Source organism: Peromyscus leucopus, chromosome 16_21, assembly GCF_004664715.2.
Source record: "Peromyscus leucopus breed LL Stock chromosome 16_21, UCI_PerLeu_2.1, whole genome shotgun sequence".
Classification (NCBI taxonomy): domain Eukaryota; kingdom Metazoa; phylum Chordata; class Mammalia; order Rodentia; family Cricetidae; genus Peromyscus; species Peromyscus leucopus.
This window is the reverse complement of record NC_051084.1, coordinates 42,266,765-42,290,531: the sequence shown is the minus strand read 5'-3', so window position 1 is coordinate 42,290,531 and position 23,767 is coordinate 42,266,765. Positions and strand designations below refer to the sequence as shown.

At 42.3% G+C, this 23,767-nt stretch overlaps 1 protein-coding gene across 1 annotated transcript in view; it reads right to left on the bottom strand.

Moving 5' to 3' along the window:
• Window positions 1-23,767, bottom strand: part of Slc9a2 (solute carrier family 9 member A2) — an 89,066-nt gene that overhangs the window by 19,371 nt on the left and 45,928 nt on the right. The window contains exons 4-5 of the mRNA XM_028865800.2: window positions 11,536-11,753; window positions 9,911-10,113 (exon numbers count right to left, since the gene is read on the bottom strand). Coding sequence (XP_028721633.1) covers window positions 9,911-10,113; window positions 11,536-11,753 — 421 coding nt within the window. The remainder of the gene's footprint in view (window positions 1-9,910; window positions 10,114-11,535; window positions 11,754-23,767) is intronic.

Genomic DNA, 23,767 nt, shown 5'->3' with positions numbered 1-23,767 from the left:
CTTTCCCTCCTCGGGCATCTATTTAGAAGTAGAGCATGTGACATGTGTGCATGTCATGTCCGGCCAATCAGGATATTTTATTACATGAGCCAAAGCCTTTGGTTTGGAAGGACAGAGACAGGATACCTCTGAGGGGACACCTACTTTATCCCTTTGGAAAATTTCTAATTTGGGTTACCTAGGAAGCAATTTGATAGGAACTTCCAAAGAAGAACATAACTTGCTGCTATCTGTGGGGGCTAAAAAGTTAAAAATAAAAATCCCAAGTTTACCAACAGTATGTCAAAATAAATAACTGAAAAGTACAAACAGTTTCTCCTCTGTCATTCAAGTTTGTCACAACAAACACACAAAGAGATGGCTGACTCAGATTCACCTAACAGCAAGGACGTGGAGAGTCACTGGGCAGTGAGATTCCCATCTTATTCTCTCTCTGCTTTGCTCCACCTCTGCCTCTGACAGTGAGAAAGGAGAAGAGGAAAAGCTAATCTGTTGATTGGTTAAAATAATTTTTTTTGGTCCATTCACAGGGAAAAGCGAGTTCTGATTTGTGGAATTAATACTGCCAAAAGGGGGAGGTGAGTGCCTTATATTTCCTTGGTGACTTAGCAAGGATTTCCCTAGGAAACTTGTAAGAAACTTTCCATTTATTACAAACCAGCCTTGTCTGGCTGGGGAGATGGCTTGGTGAGTAACAGTGCTTGTTACATGAGCATCAATGCCAGAATTCAGATCTCCAGAAACTATATAGACAGTCAGGCATGGCCACATATGTCCATAAGCACAGCGCTGTGTAGGGGAAAGCTGAGACAGGAGGATGGCTGGGCTTGCTGACCACCAGCTTATGCAAAAACAAGAGGAACACTTGGTTCAGTGAGAATGCCTGCTTTGAGTTCAAGAGAATAAGGCAGTGTAAAGTGATAGAGGGATATATCTGGAGTCTTCCTCTGGCCTCTGTAAGCATACCTAAAGACACACATGCCTGTGCACGCATGCGCGCGCGCACACACACACACACACACACACACACACAGACACACACACTTCACACATATGTATGGACACATACAAACAAACATTCTCACACCACACATAACACTCATGAATACATACATACATACATACAAGCCTATCACTGTTATGGCCATGCTACCTTCTATTAGGGCATTCTCACATTAATACCTTGATTGCCAAGATTATAAACCAAGTTGTGAAAAAAATCACTTGGGATTGAGATAAACAGAATGAGAGTTATAAAGTGTTCCTTGGCTGCCCCTGGTTTCCAGCACTCACCATCTACACAGTGGACTGTTAGATGTCGACCTTCTGATAAACAATACCTTCCTCCACTGTGGTCTACAGAAATCTGCCCATGTTACACTTTCCACAATCAAATGTGTGGCTGAAGCTCTGACCTTAGAAAACCTGAAACAAAAGCCACCTGTGCCAAGGGTCCTTTGCCTGTCACCCCTTTCCTTGCAGATCTCCTGCCTCTTATGCCTCTCTTGTGGATCTGGTGAGTCAACAGGTCACCCTCATCACAGACCTCCCGTGAGGATGGCCACTCCTCACTCACGATGCTGTTGCTTTTTGTGGAGGTTATGAAATCCTCTCTTTGAACATTCTCTCACGTGGCTTCTGCCACTCACCTCCTTGCATACTTCTTCAATCACCAAACACCATGTTCATTCTCTCAGGACTATCTAGCTCCCTCAACAATTTATCAATTCCCCAATAATGCTGTGTTTCTAGGCTTAACACTCAGACCATTTTTATACTTCTTCCCTCATCTATGGATAATTTCTTCCCATTTCCTTCTTTAAAAGATATCTATTTAGGTTTACATCACAGTTGTGGGGGGGTGTCCCACCCACCTGGCTTCTATCATGAATTCCAGATCATCGACTTCTGGATAGCTATAGAGAAATTATTTTCCACCCCACAGACTTAGTAATCCCCCAAGTTGTTCATCACTAAATTAACCCTGATTGCTCAGTCAACAGCACTGGGCAACACACATCCTAAATTGTTCACCATACAATTTTCCCTTTTAAAAAAATGGATCATTTTATTTAGGACTATATTAAATATCCTGATTTCTATGGAATTCTTCCCAGTTGGTAATGTCATATTAATTAAACCTAGTGATTTATTAACAAAACAAAGCACATTCCAGAGTCCCCACAATGCCTATAAAATAGGGGGCACCATCAATTCAGTTTGGCAGACACAGTCAGGAAATATTTATTACTCAGGCACCATGGGTCCTGAGCATCCCCATGTTCTTGCTTGTACAAAGAGTCTTTTACCAGGGGCATTCCTGAGGGTGCCAGCAATGAGCAATCTTGAGAAATAAAATAACATCACCCTCCACAGACAGTGATAAATTCCTAATCTCGGTCGCTCTCCTATAAAGCAGACCATTACACATGCGTATGTCCTTCATGGGCCCTTTGTGTCACCTCTATGGAACCAGGGGCTAGGAAAAATTGACACAAAGCCACACAATGTTCTAGCTACTACTTCTACTGTGAATAATAAAGTCTCCTGTCTCTGAACCAGCAGACTGGTGTCACTACCCACCTGCTTGCTTCACAGTCTGCACAAGGATGTGCATTACATCATCAATGGGCAATGGCGACAGAGAGCTGATGGGTTGCTGTTTTTACATCTACTTCATTCACTTCCAGATAGCTATTGAACGGGTTTATAGAATTCTTGGGGGTCTTCTTCATGACTGAAAGGATAACTAAGGATTATGATATTCTATCTTTCTGCTCAAATTGAAGTATACCGAAAGATGTCAACTTTTCTCTTCTGTCATTGTTTAGCCTAATATTTTACATGAAATCATAAGGTCAAAACTCAATGTCAGATATTGTACTGTATATACATATTCCCCGACAAGACCTGAGAGGGCGATCTCACAATCTCTACCCCACAGCTAGGTAAACTGAGGCTGATAGAACTTACATGGAACAAGGTCAAAAGACCGGATCAGGTTGGCCCTATTCAAGTCTCATTTTGTGCTCTGCCCCCCACAGTTCGTAATATAACTTTAAACCATGATCAATGGGGTCATACTGTACATAAATAACATTACTGGTTTTATTGAAAGGAAAATGAACTCAGATGTCTAGAAATCAAGATTGTTTACTCATTTGCTATTCCATAAGTAGTGCTACATTCAGTGGCATAATGTGCTACTCAAATTAGCAACATGATTTAAGCAATGTTTAAATTATCATGACAAATTATGATAAATAATGTCATGTCACATATAACCTATTTTTGAAGACAGTCTTAACTTGATATATCAGACTGAAAGAATTTATTCTTCAAGAAATTATGAAGTAAGGATATGGAAATAGATCTTAAAATTTAATAATGGGGGCCACTGGGGAGATGGCCCAGTGGTTAAGAGCACCAGCAGCTCTTACAGAAGACCCAGGTTTCATTCCCAGTACTCACATGGCATCTCATAACTGTTTGTAACTCAAGTTCCAGGGGATTCGATGCCCTCTCCTGGTCTGTGAGAGTACCAGGCATGCGTGTATGTGGTGCACAAACATCCACACACAAAGCACTCATGCACAAATAAATAATTTTTAAACTTGAATAATGGATCCAGCAACATAAGAGCTGTCATTTGGAGAAGAATAAGTGTTCTATTTTAAAAGCACAATTTTATGCATGGATTTGTAACTAGGTACTCTATGATGGTACATGTTTTTAAACCCAGCACTCAGGAGACAGAGGCAGGCAGATCTCTGTGAGTTTGAGGACAGCCTAGTCTAAAAAGTGGGTTCCAGGACAGCCAGGGATGTTACATAGAGGAAATATTATCTCAAAAACCCAAAATATTTCTCTCTAGGTTTATTTCACTAATAGATTCTGATTTAAAAGAAAAAATATTCTTTCTTTTTGAAGGTTGGGAGTATAAATTTGTGTGTACATGCATGGGCATGTGTGTGTTTGTAGTGTCTAGAGAAACACTGATGAGAGTGGTATGGGAAGGGAAGGAAGGGGTCATAGTCAAGTGGTGTGCCCACACTGGAACAGAAAAGGAATATGAGTAGAAACTGGAGAACTATGACCACTCCTTCCCTATGGCCATCAGAATGAACTTGACCAAGTGACCCTTTAGTTTGTAATGGGAAAGATTGGCCCAAGTGCACTAGCATGGTCTCAAAACTGAACCCTAAAATGCATCTTCAACAGAGGGTTAGTTAGCTTGACATGTTCACCATACTCAAAGCAGCCAATGCATGGCTCCTACTGTCTGTCTGTTGCCTGAGTCCCTTCTTCTTCTCCATGAGGACCTTTACACACCTTTACCTGCATGCACAAGCACCCATAGGAGTCTCCCTGCTTCTATTTGTGTCTCCCATCAAAGAGCCAGTGATACCTGTTCAAGGCATGCCATTCTCCTGCTACAAGTGCTTCTCAATAGCCTTCAGTTAAAGCACACTCTATCTTTGCTTTCTGAACTCAGCAATGTGTGCCTTCATCTACCTGCTGCAGTGTGGTCATCTGGATCATCATTCCTGTTCTGAGCACGTTCTGTTTCAAGATTTTGTGTCACCTACTCCTTCCACCTTGAATGTTATTTGCCCAGATGCTAGCTGATTTCACATCCTTCATACCTTGGATTCATCATCACTTCCACATAAGACGTTGCTAACCTTAGATTTTTGTGGCCAATACTATCTATCCAAGGTGTCTTAAGTTCTACATGTTTACTGTAGTGTCATTAATAATAGCCTAAGGCATAGGACATGAAAGTCTAGAGTGGTGCTGTTCAGCATAGCTTGTTGCCTGGGACTGTTGCTACAAGTCAGCAAAGAGATAAATTTAGATTCCCACTTCTGATTTGTTACAAATCAAAAGAACAAGTTGTCCATAATATTAAATATCAAATATTCATACACATTGTACATGTCTTTAATCCCACCACTTAGGAGGCAGACAGAGCTCTGTGAATATGAGGTTTACCTTGTCTACAAACTGAGTTCTAGGCCAGCCCATACTACACAGTGAGACCTTGTCTCAAAAAACAAAACAAAACAAAACAAAGTGAGTGCAAAGGCATATAATGTAGGTAACTGATAATTTACATTTATTTCTTGATTTAGTCTCAACCTCAAATAGGCCAAAATTATTAATGATAACTCAGTATTAATGTGTTAACATAAATCATCTATACATACATTCCATGACTAATGACATTTATTTTTAATACTTTTTTTATACATAATGTTCTGACTATAGTTTTTTTTGTTTTTTTTCTTTTCTTTTCTTTTCTTTTTTTTTTTTGGTTTTTTGAGACAGGGTTTTTCTGTGTAACTTTGTGCCTTTCCTGGAACTCACTCTGTAGCCCAGGCTTGCCTCAAACTCACAGAAATCCACCTGCCTCTGCCTCCCAAGTGCTGGGATTAAAGGCATGCGCCACCACCGACTGGCAATATTTGTATTTTTATGTTTGATAAGACTAATGAGTAAAAACTATTAAAATTATATCATGTGTTCTATCTTTAATTAGCATATTTCTATGAAGTCACACCAGTTGTGTTCTATAATTGCACCAAGCCTGTGGTGTCTGTGGCAGAGGACTGACTTTGTATTATAGGCACTTGAGTACTTGTGCTGGGGATTGTGGTCCTCTCCCAGTGACCTAGTTCCTCATCCCACTAAGGTCATACAATTCTATTTTTGTGCCTAGTACTGTGGGATGACAGCATCTGTTCTGGAAGGAGCAACACCTTCATACTATGCACTGTACAGCTAGGAGGACCTTAGGTGATGGCAAGGTAATCAGCAGGTCTTGAAAGAATAGAAAAATCCCTGGCCCCTTCTGGTCTGTATCCACATATATTCTGGCCTAGGCCACTGTGGGAGGTGAAAATCCAAGAGATAAAATTACTTTGTGTCACATTTTATCCCAATGTTGTGGAACATTAGTTTCAGATGTGTTACATTTGTTTATGCTGTGGAATATTTATTTAATGATACAAAGATGTGTTGCATTATTTTATGTTGCATTTGTTTAACGATGTAAAGCTCTATTACTTTGCCTGTCTAAAACACATGATTCGTCTAATAAAGAGCTGAACAGCCAATAGATAAACAGGACAGAGAAATAGGTGGGGCTGCCAGGCAGAGAGAATAACTAGGAGGAGAAATCTGGAAAGAGAGTGAAGAGGAAGAAGTGAGAAAAGGAGAAGGAGAGGAGGACACCAGAGGTCAGCCACACAGCCACACAGCCAGCCACAGAGTAAGGAAAAAGAGCTATACAGAATAAAGAAAGGTAAAAAGCCCAGAGACAAAATGTAGTTAAAGGGAAATGGGATAACTTAAGTTAGAAAAGCTGGCTAGAAACAAGCAAAGCTAAGGCTGGACATTCATAAGTAAGGAAGAGTCTCCATGTATTTATTTGGGGGCTGGGCGTGGGCCCCCAAAGAGTAAAATAAAACCAACTACAGAGCAACTCGAATGACCTGTTGCAAATGTTCCATAAACACTGAAGAGAAAAGGTGAAGTCAGGGGAACGTTCCTCCCCTCAGTACACAGAGGATATGTGGCATCTTCTAACATTAAGGAGGGGATTCAAGTCAATATGAGTCTTAGTACTACAGTACAGCTATAATTGAAATGAAAGTCTCACACTTGTGTCATGTGATCAACAGGCCTAGTGCACAACAGGAAGCTGAGAAGATCTATCAGTGATGCCATAGCCCTTGTAACTCAGGAACAGAAAGCCTCACTCACCTGTGTGTGGTAAGACTGGGGCAAATGGAGCTACTGGACTGCCATATGTCTAAATGTATGCCCTGTATAGCTATGTACAGCACATAACACTTGACAGCAACAATGACTACTCTACACTGTTCATCCACTTGTATTCTGTACCATGCTTTCACCATTACTTGAGAACAAACTCCTTGTACCAATAAAAATAGATCTCTGTACTCAACCTCAGGCAAGTGCTCCAAAGGATTCCAAAAGACATTGTTATCAATGAGGGTGACAGCTCCATGGAGGCTTTTGTCCCTGAAGATCTTTCAGTGAGACAAATAGAAAGCTAGACACAGGGATACCAATGGTCTTGATTCTGCATAGGTCTAAGCCAGTGTGTATACTGGTGCCTTACCATCACAAAAAAATGCTTCAAAGAAACTTCACGTTAAAATAAGCTATATCAAAGCTTGGGTGTATGTAGATGTAACCAACCGTCTTATTAAATAAGAAACACAGAACCAATGTAAAAGAGAAAGCCAAGAGATCAGAGCTCAGAGCTAAAATCTCACCCTTCCTCCTGCGGTGGTCTTAGCTTCCCGAAAGAGAGCTATTTCCCTGTGTGTAAGTCGTTTCATAGTCATTCTGCCTTCTCATTGGTTGTAAACCCAAACACGTGACTGTCTGTACGTACAGCCCCCCAGGTCTTAAAGGCATATGTCTCCAATGCTGGCTGTATCCCTGAACACACAGATTATGGTGTTTAAATGTGTGCGCCACCACCGCCACACTCTGACTATGGCTCTAATAGCTCTGACCCCCGGGCAACTTTATTAACATACAATCAAAATCACATTTCAGTACAATTAGAATACCACCACAGGTGTGTAAGTGGGTTTGTGCAAGTGCACCGTAATGCTTACCCAGCAGTGGAATCTCCTATGACTGTCTTTCTCTGCACATAGGCTCACCATCACTCACATATAACCATAACCTAGCAAATGCTGCTTTCTTTCAGCGAGCCAGGGATGCTAAACAACAAAGGGCTTTTTCCAGCCCCAGGCTCAGGACTTCACCCTGGGGTCATTTTCTTCTTTGAGGATGAGTTTGCTCCTGGGAGGTGATGCCAGTCTTTGTGTCAGAGGTTAGTTTGGGGAGTGAAATGTGATGGCACACATATGAAATCTCTAACCTGGCACCTGACATGCTCATCACCCTGAGGTAACCACTGAAGGGAAGGTGTGGATGACACAGGTTGGAAGGGAAAGTGCCATCTCTCAAGCTAACAGGATCCATGGGCATCCTGAGCATCCATGGCCAGGACTCCACAAAGCCCACTGTCCTCAGATTGGTTCTAGCACAAGCAAAGCCCAGCTGTCCTGTGGAGAATTGACTAGAAGAATCTATATGGGATGCAATGCTGAGTGTTATTTCACACCTGGCTTTCTTGCAGAGTCTCGACTCATGGTAAAGACCCATCTGGTACTGATAAATTTCACAAAATTGTTTAACTTTAATTTCTAGGCCTTACTTTCCCTATCCAAAAACCAGGAACCTCCTGAAGTTATGTGGCAGAGAACAGTTCTGACAATTAAAGGAACAAATACTTGAGATGATACTGTGGGTAAGGTACTTAGGAAACCCTTGAAGATGATTACACACAATGAAAATCACGTGTTAGCCTCCATGATCGTCTCCTTCCCTGCCAAGGCCTTAATGTCAGGTTGCCTCAGGGCTCACTCTTGGTACCTTTCTGTTTCTTTAATGTCCATATTCATGCTCCAGATCACTCATCCCATCTTGTGGATTCAGATACCATCAGCTGAGGACTAGCCTCTTTACTGAACTTCAACTCTTCATACCTGCCCAGCCAGTGTCTGCACTTGTAAGTCTCACAGACATCTCTAACCCAACGAGCCTGTAACTGAACTGCCAATCTCTAGTTCTGGTCTCACAGATCTCCCCTTCTCACTTGAGGGTAAGTCCATCCTTCCCCTCACTCAGGCACCAGCCCTGGGAGTCAGTGAAGCTTCCTCTTTCCTCACATTCATCACATCCAGAGAGATCCTGCAGGCTACATGTTCAGAATGTACAGTAGGATCTTTCCTCTCTTCCGGCCACCATCGGGGCCTGTATTCAGCTTGCCTTGGCCTCTGCTTTGTGTCCCTTCCTTTGGAGAAGTGAAGCTCCTTATATGGCTCTTCACAGCCCTACATAATACAAGCCTCCAACACAGTCTCTGTTACTCTAGCCCACCCTATACGCTGGCCAAGAACATTCTACTTCAAAGGAAACAAGATCTCCCTCAGCACATGTGCCTGGAATGTCCTCCACCTTGGCTAAGGCCTCTGCCTCTTACTGGTCTTTGCTCAAATGTCATAGTTCCCCACTTTTCCCTTCTGTGATCATCAATTTAGAGTTGTAACCTACCCTCTGCCTATGTCACCCTCTTCTTCCATGATCTCTGTCTTTTTTATTGTACAGTATCTTCCCCCTTTAAGTATATTCCATATTTGAACCATTAGGTTTCTCTCCTAGCTTATACCACCCTCCCCTAAGCCCTGACAAGAACGGAAGTTCTGCAGAGACAGGGGTATATTCTTATATTTTGCTCTGGTAAGAACTCATAGTTGTTAAATGACTATGCACAGAATATAATCTCCTGAGAGCTGGCATATTGACTAAATTATGAAGACGGATGAACCATGCTTACAGCTTCCCCACAATCTGCTGGGCTCACTAGTTCCCTGTTCCAGGCAAAGCCCTGTCGGTAGCCAGCTCTTGTCAAATAGATGCTGGAAGGTCATGGCTCACAACCAGCACTTAGCAAGTACATTTACCAGGTCAGAGAGCAAGGCAAATGACAAGGATTAGGGCTAGAGCATGCACTTTGTCAGTTTCCAGTAGTAAACACAAATCCCCGAGCTGAGTTTCCTTAAATAACTGTTTCCTCTGTGGGGGCCAAGTGACCAAATTGGACTCTTGTAATGTCCTGCACCATCCAGCACATGAACCCAGACAGGAAATATCATGTTCCTTGTTCGGGTGACTCCCAAAGCTCCAACACACCTATGACACTTTGCCTCCACCACCAGCATTCACTCAGGTGACCAGAAAGCGCTTGCTTCCTCCTGAGGTAGAGGGAGACTTTTCTAGAAGAAATAGCTGCACTCACCAGGATGAAGACAGTGAAGAATATAACAACAATGGCGGCCGTGATGAACAGCTTCTTTCGGGGAAACACATTAGCAGGGAGGAGGAACACCAGGGCGAAACAGATGGCACCCCGGAGCCCTCCATAGGCAATGATGAACTGGTCCTTGAAGGTCAGGGGAATGGTCCGGAACCAGTTAATCACTTGAGTCAGGACAAAGACACCTGTGGGCAAAAAGAGAACCAGAGGGAATAGACTGTGTGAATATGGACAGACAGGGACAGACCTGGGCTTCCAAACCTCTGAGTCTTGGAGACTGTGCAAAGTGTGCACCCCACCTCCCACCCCATCCTGTGAATCCTGGGGACTCTTAGGTCCTTGGTCTTATTGTAGCTAGAGTTTTCCTTCCTGGCCCACAGTCAGGAAAAATCTCTCTCACCCGCCAGTCCCCCAGCCGCTCAGACCCAAACAAGTAAACTTGCAGAGATTTATATTGCTTACAAACTGTATGGCCGTGTCAGACTTCTTGCTAACTATTCTTATATCTCAAATTAACCCATTTCTATTAATCTATAAGTTGCTGTGTGGCTTGTGGCTTACTGGTATCTTAACATGTTGCTTATCATCACATCGGCTGGCAGTGTCTCTCTGTCTCAGCCTTCCACTTCCCAGAATTCTCCTCTCTCCTTGTCCTGCCTATACTTCCTGCCTGGCTACTGGCCAATCAGTGTTTTATTTATTAACCAATCAGAGCAACACATTTAAAATACAGAACATCCATAGCATCTTATTGTTTCAGGATAACATGCTTGTACCCATCCAAATTAGAGACATAAAGAGAGACTAATTTTATCTACAATAAAAGCCTAGAAAGAATATAGAAGCACAAAGAAAATAGGGAGAGAGAAAAATTAGATGGGAATGGAAAAAGAACAAGGTTAGGAAGAAAATGAGAAGTAAGTGGAAAAAGAACAGGAAAGGGAAAAGAGGAGAACAGGGGTAGAAGAAGAAGGAGAAGAAGAAGAAGAAGAGGAGGAAGAGGAAGAGAAAAAAGAAGAGGAGGGGGAAGAAGAGGAAGAGGAAGAGAAAGAAGAAGAGGAGGAGGAAGAGGAAGAGGAAGAGGAGGAAGAGGAAGAGGAGGAAGGGAAGGAGGAGGAGAAGAAGAAGAGGAGGATGAAGAGGAAGAGAAAGAAGAAGAGGAGGAGGAAGAGGAAGAAGAAGAGGAGGAGGAGGAAGAGGAAGAGAAAGAAGAAGAGGAGGAGGAAGAAGAGGAGGAGGAAGAGGAAGAGGAGGAGGAGGAGGAGAAGGAGAAGGAGAAGGAGAAGGAGAAGGAGAAGGAGAAGGAGAAGGAGAAGGAGAAGGAGAAGGAGAAGGAGAAGGAGAAGGAGAAGGAGAAGGAGAAGGAGAAGGAGAAGGAGAAGGAGAAGGAGAAGGAGAAGGAGAAGGAGAAGGAGAAGGAGAAGGAGAAGAAGAAGAAGAAGAAGAAGAAGAAGAAGAAGAAGAAGAAGAAGAAGAAGAAGAAGAAGAAGAAGAAGAAGAAGAAGAAAAAGAAGAAGAAGAAGACAGACAGACAGACAAAGAGGCAGCCGCAGCAGAAAAAAGTCCCACTGGGTCATTGTCACCGACTGAACAAATGACTTCCCTACCCAGTGCTCGCCAGATCAGACAGAAGGCCAGGGTGAAGCAGACGAACGCCCAGTTCCACTCATGGTTCTTCCCAACGGTGGACACGCCCATGAAGATGAAGATCAAGGTCTCGCTCACGCTGCTCAGCATCTTCATGAAGTACTTGATGGTCGTGTAGGACTTCTGAGACACGTTCTCTTCCACATACTTATTCATTGTCATGGCACATGCTGTGATGCTAGAGGGAAAGATGCAGCTTCTATGTCAACACAGCCTCCGCCACCAGGTCAGAATACCGGGTCAGCTCCTAAGCATGAAACAATCACTCTGCCTTCTGCTTGCCTGGGGCCCTAAATAATCCCTGTACGTTCTGCTCATTGCCTGACATCCATATGCTCTGTCAACCCATGGTCACCATCACCATCAACCCTCCTTTGAGCATCCTAAATTTGAAAAGTCCAAAGTAATTTGAAACCCACTCTCATCCTATAAAAGCACTTCTCTGACTTTATTCCTACATTATATAAAAACCTTGAACTACAACATGAAATCCTACACTCTCTCAGGTTTCACCTGGCTTCCTCCCTGCTCGTCTTCCTCACCGCACCCTTCTCCATATATCTGGATGTCATTTCAACTAGTCTGTGGTGTCTGTTTCTATGAAATTCGAAATAGGCTCCAAGAATTTCTAAGTAAAGGAAGTTTCTGTTTCTTTTCTTTGGTGTTTTCCTCACAACTTTGTGCCCTTCACTATCCCTCCTCGGGTAGCTGTTTTGGCATGGCATCTTGGCATGTCTTGGGGAAAGGTCAGATCAGACACATGCTGGCAAGGTGGGCACTCACATTCCTCATGCACTTGCCTCACTGGAGCGCAAGTTTCACATCCTTCTCTCACTCCATCTGGCACATACCTCACACCCCAGCTGCCCATCACCTGCAAAGCACGCCACGTTCTTGACCACTGTCTGCTTCATGGACACACAAGTTCACATTAACCCAGGACATCACCCCCAACCAACTCAAATGCCACCCAAAGATGGAAATGTAATGTGATGCAGGTGACAGCATATACCAAGTCCTTTATGAAGAGGTACAGTCCCCATATAGTGCCGAAGGACTTCATTATGAGAATGAACTGAAGGGCAAAACAGAACAATGGGACCCTAGTGAGCTTCCACTGAGTAAGCGCCAAGCCATAAAGCAATTTCCAGTCATAGTGGATCTGATTCCACTCCAGGGCCATCCCAACACAATGTGCATGGTGTGCATGGCCCATGGCCTGTGCAGTGGTCTTCCTTAACTCGAGACACTTGTTTGTAAGGAAAGAGTTCTCTTACGGCATGGGACAGTTGAATAATCAAAGCTCACATGCTCTGAGATCAGAGACAGCAGGTAGTCACACACCTGTGCCCTTGCAACAAACATACCCATTGCTCATATAAACGTTTTTGTCTTGTTTTTGTGTTAAAAAACAAAACAAACACCCCACCTTTACAAGGATTCTGCATTTAGACACAATGTTACTACCACCGCCAGAACCAGAAAAGTGTGTCTTTTAGATTTGTATGGGTGAAAAATGTGTACTTCATGCAGTTTCCCAAAGAAAGGGTGGCCTTTTGAACGAGCTAATAAAACTGAGCAGCCGCAAACACGGCAAAGCCTCTGTACAGCTGAGGGCTTATTCCATGCAGGTTGGTGTTTGGAGAAGCCTTCCTAGGAGCCAGGGACTGAGCAAACACTGTGTATGGGTTGTCAGCTAATCCTCATAACCTGTTTATGAGGCAAGTTCTATTATCACCCCCACTTTCATAAACAGGAGAACAAAGGTGTACTCAAGATTTCACAGCTAGTAAATGATGGTGCCCTGGTGCTCAACCAGGGAGTCTGATGGAAGCCAGTGCTGTTGTAGACCTGACCCTCATTCCTGGGAGTTCTTAGTGAGCCCATCTGTCTTGCGGGAGAGGTAGTGTCCACTTCTTGTCAAGCTCTGAGCCCTCTACTCTCAAGCATAAGGCTGTTTGTATTTGTTTCCTATTTCTACTCTAAGAAATTAGAGCTTACAATCCATTTGATCATCTCACTTCCATAAGTCAAAAATCAAAAACAATTTTAACTCGGCTAAAAAAAAATATCAAGATGTTGATGGAGCTGTGCTCCTTCTGGAACCTTCCAAGGAGAATCTGTCCTTTTTTCTGCTCTACCTTCTAGAGTCTGCTTAAAATCTTTGGCATGTGGCCACATCACTCTGCCTCTAATGTTACCGATTGTGACAATGATTAACTCCCTCTCATAAGGGTCCTGTGATTACACCAAGCCCATCTGATTATTATTATTACTATTGCAATTTCACCATCTCAAGAACCTAGTTAAATCTCATCTGCAATGTCCCATTTCTCTTAGAATGTCAGTTATTAGCAAGTTCTATGAATCAGGATGTAGAAGACTTTGGGTGCCTTTGGTTAATTACATCTCAGAAATCTAGATCTTTTCGTGCTTTTGGCTTAATATGGCCCGAAGTAACTGGGGATGAACCCCGGGATTTTGCACACTAGGCAAACACTCACCCCTGAGCTTCACTGAGAGCACTCACTTCCCTCGTCATTTCCAGACAGAGGCTCGCTAAGTTGCTTAGGTTGTCTGTGAATTTTCTCTAGTGCACGGGCCAGCCTTGGCTTTTCAGTCCTCCTTCCTCAGCCTCTCAGGTGCTGGATTTACAGGTCTGCACCTCCAGGCTCAGCTTACTTGAATTTTTAAAATCAAATTTTCAGACGTTAAGATTCCCTAGCACAAAATAAGGAGGCAAAGGCTTCAGTAAAATCACACATTTTCTGGATCACAGCCTTTTAGAGGGAAGAGACTCCCAGCAACAAGAACAGATGAGCTTCTCTTCAAGGTTGAAAGTAGAAAATGTGGGTACAGCTGATAATGGCCATATTACTTCTTAAAAATATTCTAATCCTATGGGCAGGATGCTTCAAGGAGATGCTTAAATATTGACAAATATGGAGACTAATGAATACCAAGTGCTCTTTACCCAATTTCCCTCAGTTATTTTTATTTTTAAAGGAAAACAGCACCCACTACCCAGTTGAAGCTCTGTGTTTTTTTAGCCTATGCACAATTCCTTCTCTTTGTGGCTTTAAAAGTTTTTAATCATCATCTGAAAAACATTTTTGCAAGACTAGAATAGTGCTGTGTGCATGTGCTCCTCAACGCCCCCCCCCCAATCATGATCTCCTTATTACTTAAACAATAAGCACATCATGAAGGCAAAAATTAGTATTTATTTCATGATGGGAAGCAATTTAACGAACACCAATCATTCAGCTACTATTGAAAGTGTAGCCTTGACATAGGAATAACAAGTGGATTATATTCTGTTATACTGTATCACTCACATGACCAGGAGAGATGTCTATGCTGGGCAGACCCTGACTATAATGGAGCAGTTTTGCTCCCAAAATCACTTCACGAGGAGGAATACATTGGAGGACTACTATAGTCCTGGTACCCAGAAGCAACTTGCTTGGGAAGTACCTGTTCATCTACAGTGCTGATGAATGGGAGGGGTTGGACTAAAGTTTCCAAATATTGCCATTCTGGTCTAACCATGTAAATCCAATGTCCATGGCTGCTCAATCAGTGACTGGAGGGTGTTTCCACACCACACAGATTTTTCTGTTCTGGTGGGATTGCAGATCAAACCCGGTCACAATCAGCAACCTCATAAGGACTCAAAACAACAAATGAGCTGGTCTCTTAGGGAGGCACAAGCAAAGCAGTGTCATGGGAACCGGGAATAAAACCTCCTTAGACCCTCCTGGCTAGTTACATTCCAGAGAGGACGGTTGCAGTGAATCTGCTTTTCCTTCATTTTCTAGAAGAATCACAGTACACACGCAAAGCTGGTGAGGGGTGTAGACCAATGTCTGACTCTCCTTTACTTCAAGGGAATATTTGACTCGAGTGTCCATGGAGTTAGAGTGACAATGTCCACACCAAAATAACAGCCTAAATAGATTCTTCATATTTTAGGAAACTCTAGTTGAATTTCTTAAATCTACCATCATTCAGAAAAATTGGCCTTTAGTATGCCCAGTAGGACTTGACTTGACAACTCTTTTACTCATACATCTCTAGCTTTCTCATTTGTCACAGTAGGCAATATGACTATTAATAACAATTTCTATATCAACCAAAATTCTCTGAGCATCTACTGGGGTGAAATTCTGAGCTGTAGTCTATGGAGATGAAGGCAAATGGGGCACAGTTTCAGCCTCCAAAAGCTCCTAGTCTAAAGGAAGAAACTGTCATGAAGAGATCACTGCCATTGAACACTGCAGGTGCTAGACAAGGGAACAGGAAGGGTGTGTTGGCAGTGTCTTCTAGACACTCATGAACTCATAGGAGCTGTGGTTGCCTGCACACGAACTGCTCAAGATCAAGCCAGTCAACAATCCAGCATGGAATGGGAGGAGCTCATGTGAAGCTGATGGCTTCCAAGGGAGAGGGAGTCAGCTTTCTTCAGAGATTTAGTCCCTGGTAGGTTGCTTGTGCCCTAGTGGGTGGCCTCACATCCATGTGCACATAGATCACACTACTTGGTGTCTAGGGATTTTTTTTTTTTTAAGAAAGAGAAGAGGACAGGAACTGTTGGGAGAAGAATGTGATGTTGAGGGCTTCAAAAGGAGTTGGAAGAGCATGGTGAGGGTGAATAGGAATAGAACGTACTGTATACATATATGAAATTCTCAAAGGATTAATAATACTAAATAAAAATAAAGGCTATTTTAGAAGTTTGAAAAAGGAAATAGTTATACCACAGCAAATGGTGCATTTGTACAAATTTTTCATCAGCAAGAGGCCATCGAGAACGAAAAATAGGAGGAAAGTACAGCTTCCCTTCAGTGTCTGCATGGGACAATTTGAGGAGCCATTGCAGATAATAAAATGTGATGCTTGAGTCCCTTATACAAAATGATAGTATTTGAACACAACCTAAGCACACCTCCTTGTACATTCTAAACTATATCTGGATAACTTATAGTGCCCAATACAATGTGAACATTGTGTAAGTGACTATCTGTTCCACACACCCTCTGTTCCACACAGAGTCATAACAAGAAAAAGTCCACACCCACTCAGCATAGATGCAACTGTCTTTTACAAACATTTATGATACACAATTGGTAGAATTCACAGAAGAAGAATAGATAAAATGAGTGTAATCCAAGAAAAGAAGGTGGGCATGCACAGAAGTTTGAAAGAAAGAGGCTGGCATGCTCAGGAAACTGCTGGAATATTCTGGTAGTCAGAGGAGAGTGGAATGATAACATCAAAAGATCACTAAAAAAGGCAAGGGTCCGAAAATGATAGTTATACATGACCATCAGAGCTTCTACTTGGTTCTGTAGACAAGGTAAGAGGGTGAAGTTCATTTATTTGAATGTAACTGTATCCAGTCTCCATCATCTCTGTCCCTATCTCTATTTCTTCTAAGTCCATTAGGAACAAGAAAAGTGTCCCCTGCTTTCTGCATGTCAAGCATATCATTAACGCATCTTGACTCAGTTCCTATATGAATATACTCTTAATAGAAATGGTACTTTGACATGAATGAAATTATACTCTAGGGAAACAAAAAAACTCTGGAGGGGTGTCACATATGCAGAGGACAGATTTGGAAGGGCACAAGCCAAAATGATGTAGATAATTTGTTTCCTTCGATAGCTTGTCATTTCACTTTCAAAGCCCATTCCAGCACCTGGCCTATATAACACACCAAAGCATGGACATGTTTTGACAGGTGTTAGGTTTCCTTGTGTGAGACCACATAGAGGTCAAACATACTGCTTTGTGATTATCTTGCCTCACTTTAACATAAATGTATGGTGATTATCGCCAATTTAGAGATGGAAAAGTAAAATCACTGTAATTAGTGGGTTTTGCATTCAGCAGCAATTGAGGTTTTCTTCATCCTCATATTGCTTAAAATATAGCATCGGCAAAGATCGGGCTAGCTAATACTCCTCAACAAGTTCTTCAAGGGGAAGATTGAGTTTCTACTTAAATGATCTGTCATTTGACTATCTGTGAATAGAAAATTCTTCCAATGATTCTCTTTTTCTAGAGGAGGCCATGACTCCACTATAGCATCCCATGAAGCTGCCCTTCTGTAGACTGCATTTTCTTTCTATCAGAATATGTACTTTGAGAGAATATAGGCTTATTTTAGTCTCTGCTTAGTGGGTTCGGTACCTGAGTCCCTGCCAAGTTCAGGTTCTGTAGCTAGATGAGCATGATCATTAAAACCAAAGGGACCTAGCATCAGAATTGAAAGAAGGAGGTGGAGACAGATTTCTGGTTGTAAAGATGTATAAATGTGTGTATATATGCATATATACGAACTTACATATATATAATAGATATATATATATATATTTATCATTTTTGTACAGACATGCATGGACATGCTTTCTGTGTGTATTTATTTATGGTATGTCTATTTTATTATAAACATAAATACCTTTAAAAATACAGTGGTCAATTTTCTAAATTCAATTCTGACATCAACATTAGGAGGCTGTCTTAGTTTGGGTTTTTATTGCTCTGAAGAGACACCATGACAACGAAAACTCTTGTAAAGAAAACATTTAATTAGAGTGGCTCCCTTACGGTTTCAGAGGTTCAGTCCATTATCTTCATAATGGGGAACATGGCAGTGTGCAGGTAGACATGGTGCTAGAATTGTAGCTGAGAACTCTACATATTGCAGGCAACAGGAAGTTAACAGCGATATTGTGCAGTATCCTGAACACAGAAAACCTCAAAGGCTACTCTTCCAGTGATACACTTTCTACAACAAGGCCACACCCACTCCAACAAAGTCACACTCCTAATAGTGTCATTCCCTATGAGATGATGGGGGCCAATTACATTCAAACTACCACAGAGGGTCTCCCTAGAATTGGAGCTGCTTTGGAGTATACTGTGTTGATAGACCATTGCACAGTTCATTTGCTCCCACAATGAATCTGCATGTGGGACTAAAATATGCAAATAAAATTACAGGAATGATGCAAACAAATCCTATATTTTCAATGAAAACTGTGTCCAAATGAAGGCATACTCAGAGTCAGGCCTTGCAATGATGAAGACCCATTCATTAGCTTTCTCTGTATTGATTAAATTCAGGTCATATGGTGACTCTGGGCACAGTGCATGTTCTCAGAAAAAGAACTCACCCATGTGAAGTAAATTAATTATTCCAGAGCATGAATTTACTATAGAGTGAGTTGTCTCTTCCAAGAAACCCAACAACCAAAAGAAAGTGAGTTTGACATATTATAAAATGCAAATGAAAATTGTTTTCAGAGGAAGAATCAAGCATAAAAACTGAATCATCTTCTGTAAAATACGAAAAATGAAATGAATGCTGGGTTACTCCTGTAACCTTGTCCTCTTTCATAGACTCCCTGCCTTGCTGTTTACTCTACCTATTATAAATGTTTTCAATTTGACCACTGTTTATATATCACCAATTGGCACCTCATGCAGACGTGATTTCATGAAGTAGGATCACAGAAAGGGTCATAAGTCATTGTCCAAAATGTAATGAACTATAAGGAATCACAGGACCATGGAGTCAAATGACTCTAGCTGAAGAGTGCTGAGTAAGATTTCAAAGAGCCTGCCAGATTTGGTCCTGTCTTAACAAAGAAATTAAAGTAGATCTCTCCACATGGGCACAGTGGAGATAGATCCCATGTAGTTCTGGGAATGGAAACCGGCCCTCAAACACTCTTGTACCATTGTTATGTACAAAGTATTTTCAAGTATTGCTCGTGTGTCCTGGGAACATGACTTCAAGTGGCTGCTTTATGAAGTCTTATGGTGTATGGCATGTGTATTAGAACAGTATGTCTGTGAACCACATAAACAGTGGAAATCCTTGGAGAGATGCAAATGCCTTGCTTCATCTGAGAAAATCAGGGTGTCTACATAAAATGGCTATTCTACGTAATTTCTAAATGCACCAACATTTTAAGAGAGTAAGCGGGACACAGTCGGAGGGCTCACGAAGGGGGAATGGATGGGACTTGAGATGAATCATCTCACTTAGTGTTTGATTGGAAGGTGGACCCCAAGGCTAACACAGGATCTGAGGGCTACCGTGTTTGAATAGCATTTTCCAGTTGTTCTCTCCACCCCCCACCCCCCCAGTCTCCAAGCAGGCACCTTCCTGCTGCTACCAGCTGCATATCCTCTCCTGACAAGCATTCCTTAGCCCTGGAGGCAGCTGGCCAACTTAGGGCTATGACCTCCGGCTTTTACCCCACAGAACCGTTAGTTACACGGTCAGCTGCATGCAGGACAGTGGTGTAAAAGAGTCAGGGACACATCTGCTGCTGCATTCATTATAACAGAGTAACACAAGTGAGTATATCGCAGGACGGGTCCCAGATACCTGCATGGTGGATGGGAGAGCCAGCTTTCCTCTCCTCCTCAGAGTTCAGGTCCCTGGAGATCCCACAGCATCTCAACCTGGGGGCTGTCCTTATTCTTTCCCATCCTCTCAAAATGCTCATCTTTTTATCAATGGGATCTCATTAAAAAGCATCATCATTTCTAGCCTATTTTTAAAAAGTGTTTTTTTTTTTTCCCTCCTGATAATGTGGAGTCAGCATAGATTGGGTGGCTGTCTCAGCTGAAGCCGACTGTAAAATCACCGCCTTCCATTGGTAACAGGCCTTACTTTTCATGGGTTTGATTCAATCACTTCTCCAAACTGCTGGGCCAGTCACTGTGCTTCCTTTGAAATGTTTCCTAATAGGAACTGGCTGGATAGATCTCCCTCACTCACCAGCAATCGGGTTGCAGATACATAAAACTCAATTTCTACATATACCTTACTTCGTACCTAACCAAGACACAAAGGAAGGCAGTGTTGACAAAGAGTTTGGTGAACATGGGGAGTCCTTGGTGTCGTGTCCTGAATGATTCGTACCTGTCCTTGTCAGGAGTTTATTTAGTCATCTAACCCAGCAAGCCTCCTTTCTTATGGTTTGTTCCTGCTCCTCTTTCTCACACAGCTTTGCTATCCTATTTGAAGGGACACCTGGCTGCAAGGACACCAGATGACTCAAGTTACCTCAAATAGCTAAGGGATTAAGTGTGAGGACACGTGGGAAGGCAGGCTTGGCCACTTGGCCAGATCTCTGGGAAACACTGAAAACTCAGAGCTTTGACTGAGGCAAGAGAAGAGTAGGAGAAAAGAGAAAGAGAGCCAGAGGGGTCCTCTGGCACAGAGAGGAGCTTCACATTGCTGTTCCTCACCAGGGGACACAGTCAGTCCTCAGAGTCACCCAGGCCATGACCACTCTATGCAGAGGACAAAGGAGAGGTAAACGGAGGCCTTTAAAATCAAGGTTTGGTAATCGCCTTCAGGTGCCCAATAGGTCACTGGAAGAGCAGGCCTTGACTCTCTGTGTTAGATGGGTGTCTATCAATAGAAACATGAGATACACAACCTAAAAGGAAGAGATGTTGATTTGGGCCCAGGGATTCAGTCCGTGGTCACCTGACCCTCTTGCTTTGGGCCTGTGGAAAAGTGTTTCAGAGAGGCTGCCTTATAGCAGCTGGGAAATGCCGGGAGGCATGTGTCCCAGTATTGCCTTCAGGAGCACACCCCTAGTGATGTAATTTCCTTCCACTCAGGCACACCTACAGAAGGTCCTAATTCCTCTAGGCTGGCAACAAAGCCTTCAGCCTATAGGTTTTAGGGAGACTTTTGAAATTCCAACCCTAACACTCTTGTATTTGAATGCCTTAGTCTAAATCAGTGGTTCTCAACCTGTGGGTCACGACCCCTTGGGGTTAAATGACTCTTTCACAGAGATTGCCTTTGCATTTTTCTATGGTTTAAATTGTTTACTTGGAGTCAAGTGATCATTAACAAGGTAAAGTTAAGCATCATTCTAGGAAGTTCTAGTTAGAAAGTGATTGTCCACTTCATTATCAATTTTCTAAAAAAAAGAGGGGGGGGTCTTTGGAAAGAAAAGATAATTATTTCTTAATAATAAGTTGATAAATTTTACTTATGATTCATTATATTGTTTTATACTTTGGACCATTATGTTAATAGAAAGCAATGTTATTGTCTTTAACTCAGCATTCTTGAAAGATAAGTCAATAGTGACATCACATGTATTTCCTTTAAAGGGATGTAAAGAACAGTCAAGAAACCATCCAAACTTAGTGATGACAGCACTACCCCGTTACACAGATGCTGCTGTTCTTCAAGGGGATGAGGCAGGATCAGCTCTTGAACTAAGACAGTTTGCTGAACTCTGTCATTTTAACTTAGCAAGCAAACATCCCTACGTTTTCTTCTCTGTGGAATTCCCAATCACACCCGAAATCTGTCCTAGTGCCAACACTGAAGGAGCCCAGCGGTGTCTCCAGGCCCTGCCAGGAAAATGGTGTCAGTGTTCTGCTCTATTAGAAAAAATGTCGCCATGGGACTGCAATGTACTGATTGTCGTAAGTCAGTCAAGCATGGTGTTTATTGGCTTCATCTTACTGATGAATTAACTTGCGTTTGGATGGTGAAGCCATCATCTCACATACTAATGTTTTCCAAGACATCTATAAAGTAAGTGGTCATGAGAAGAAAGGCCTTTCTTTGGTTTTGGCTTTTGAGACAGGATCTGAGAACTCTGTAGCCCAGCCTCCAGCTCATGGTGGTCCTACTCCCTCACCCTCCGAGATAAGAGGCATGTGTGCCCCGTGTTCATAAACAGCTGGAAATAATGTTTTTAATATTGTTTTATTTCTAAGGAGATGAGGCAACAACACAGTGTATTTTTAATATTGAAAGCTGTGTGACTTTATAACTCCATTCACAAAGGTGCCAACTGGGTCTGCAGAATTGCTTTGTTTTGCTTATTCTGACAAGCTTCCCCAGAGAAAGCTCCAATCCAGTTGGAACATTGAAGATATTTATATCTAAACCCTGGGGAGGCTTAAACTGATGCAGAGACGATGGAGGGATGCTGAGTACTGGGTTGTTCCTCGTGGCTTGCTCGGTTGGCTTTCTTACACAACCCAGGACCACCTATCTAGGAGAGGCACCGCCCACTAGTCCTCCAACATCAACCATTGATCAAGAACCTGCCCCACAGACATGCTCACAGGCCAATCTGATAGAGGCAATTCTTCAACTGAGGTTACCTCTTCCCAAATGACCCTACTTTGCACGCATACATACAAACTGGTGATGCTGATTTGCACAGCCAATGATGCTCAATGTTATGATTTCAACACCCAATTAATATAAAAATCACTAATGAAATATCTTATAGTCTTGGTTTTTTTTACTTCCAGGTACTAAACATTTGTTTTCCTCTTAGTGCACTACTTAATTTTGGCTATATGCATGTTAGGTGTTCGAAAGTGTTATGTGGGTATGGTCACCACATCAGACAGGCTGGAAGACAAAACGAAAACAATGCAAATGCTGTTTTTTATCGGCTGATGCTTAGTAAATAACTGGAAACACCGAAATAAATACAAACGAATTCTTAATTTACTTATATGACCCTGGGCTATCTCGTTTGAAATCCCCTCTTACAAAGAAAAATTCTTACCCTACTGTGGATGCAAACTTGAAAAAAAAAGATAATAAGCTTTCTGTGGGTTTCTTTGTTTTTCTCGTTCCTGTAAAGGTTCCCAGAAAATTGCGGGACATATTTTTATTTTCCTGTTGTCTACCTGATGTGCTGACCCCTTTGGTCGTGATTCCTTCCATATGGCAACTATCCTTGGGTAGTCACATCTGATTTTGAAGGGTTTGGTCATACTCAGGTATGCTATCAGTGAAGGGATAAACTGGAGTTGAAAAGAAAGTCACTGCTCTCTAGTGTGTTGTACGGCTTTAGACTTGGTCCCTGTGTCCTTCCAGCCAACTCTCTATTTCTCTGTTGGTAGCTGGACGCTCAAGATGCTCCTTGTGTCTGAAATGTGTCTGAATTGTGATGTCTGGTGTAATGTGTTATGAGTCCCCCATGGTGTCTTTTGCTCCTTAGGTTTTTACTTTTTTTTTTTTTTTTTTTTTTTTTTTTTTTTTAACAACAGTAGTAAAAGACCTACTCATTCTGGCATGGAGAGAAACGACTTCCTGCTCTTAAGTCTTGAAGTGATAAGTTCCTGAGTGCTGCCAAGCACAGTGAAGAATGAGGAGGGAGCAGCTGT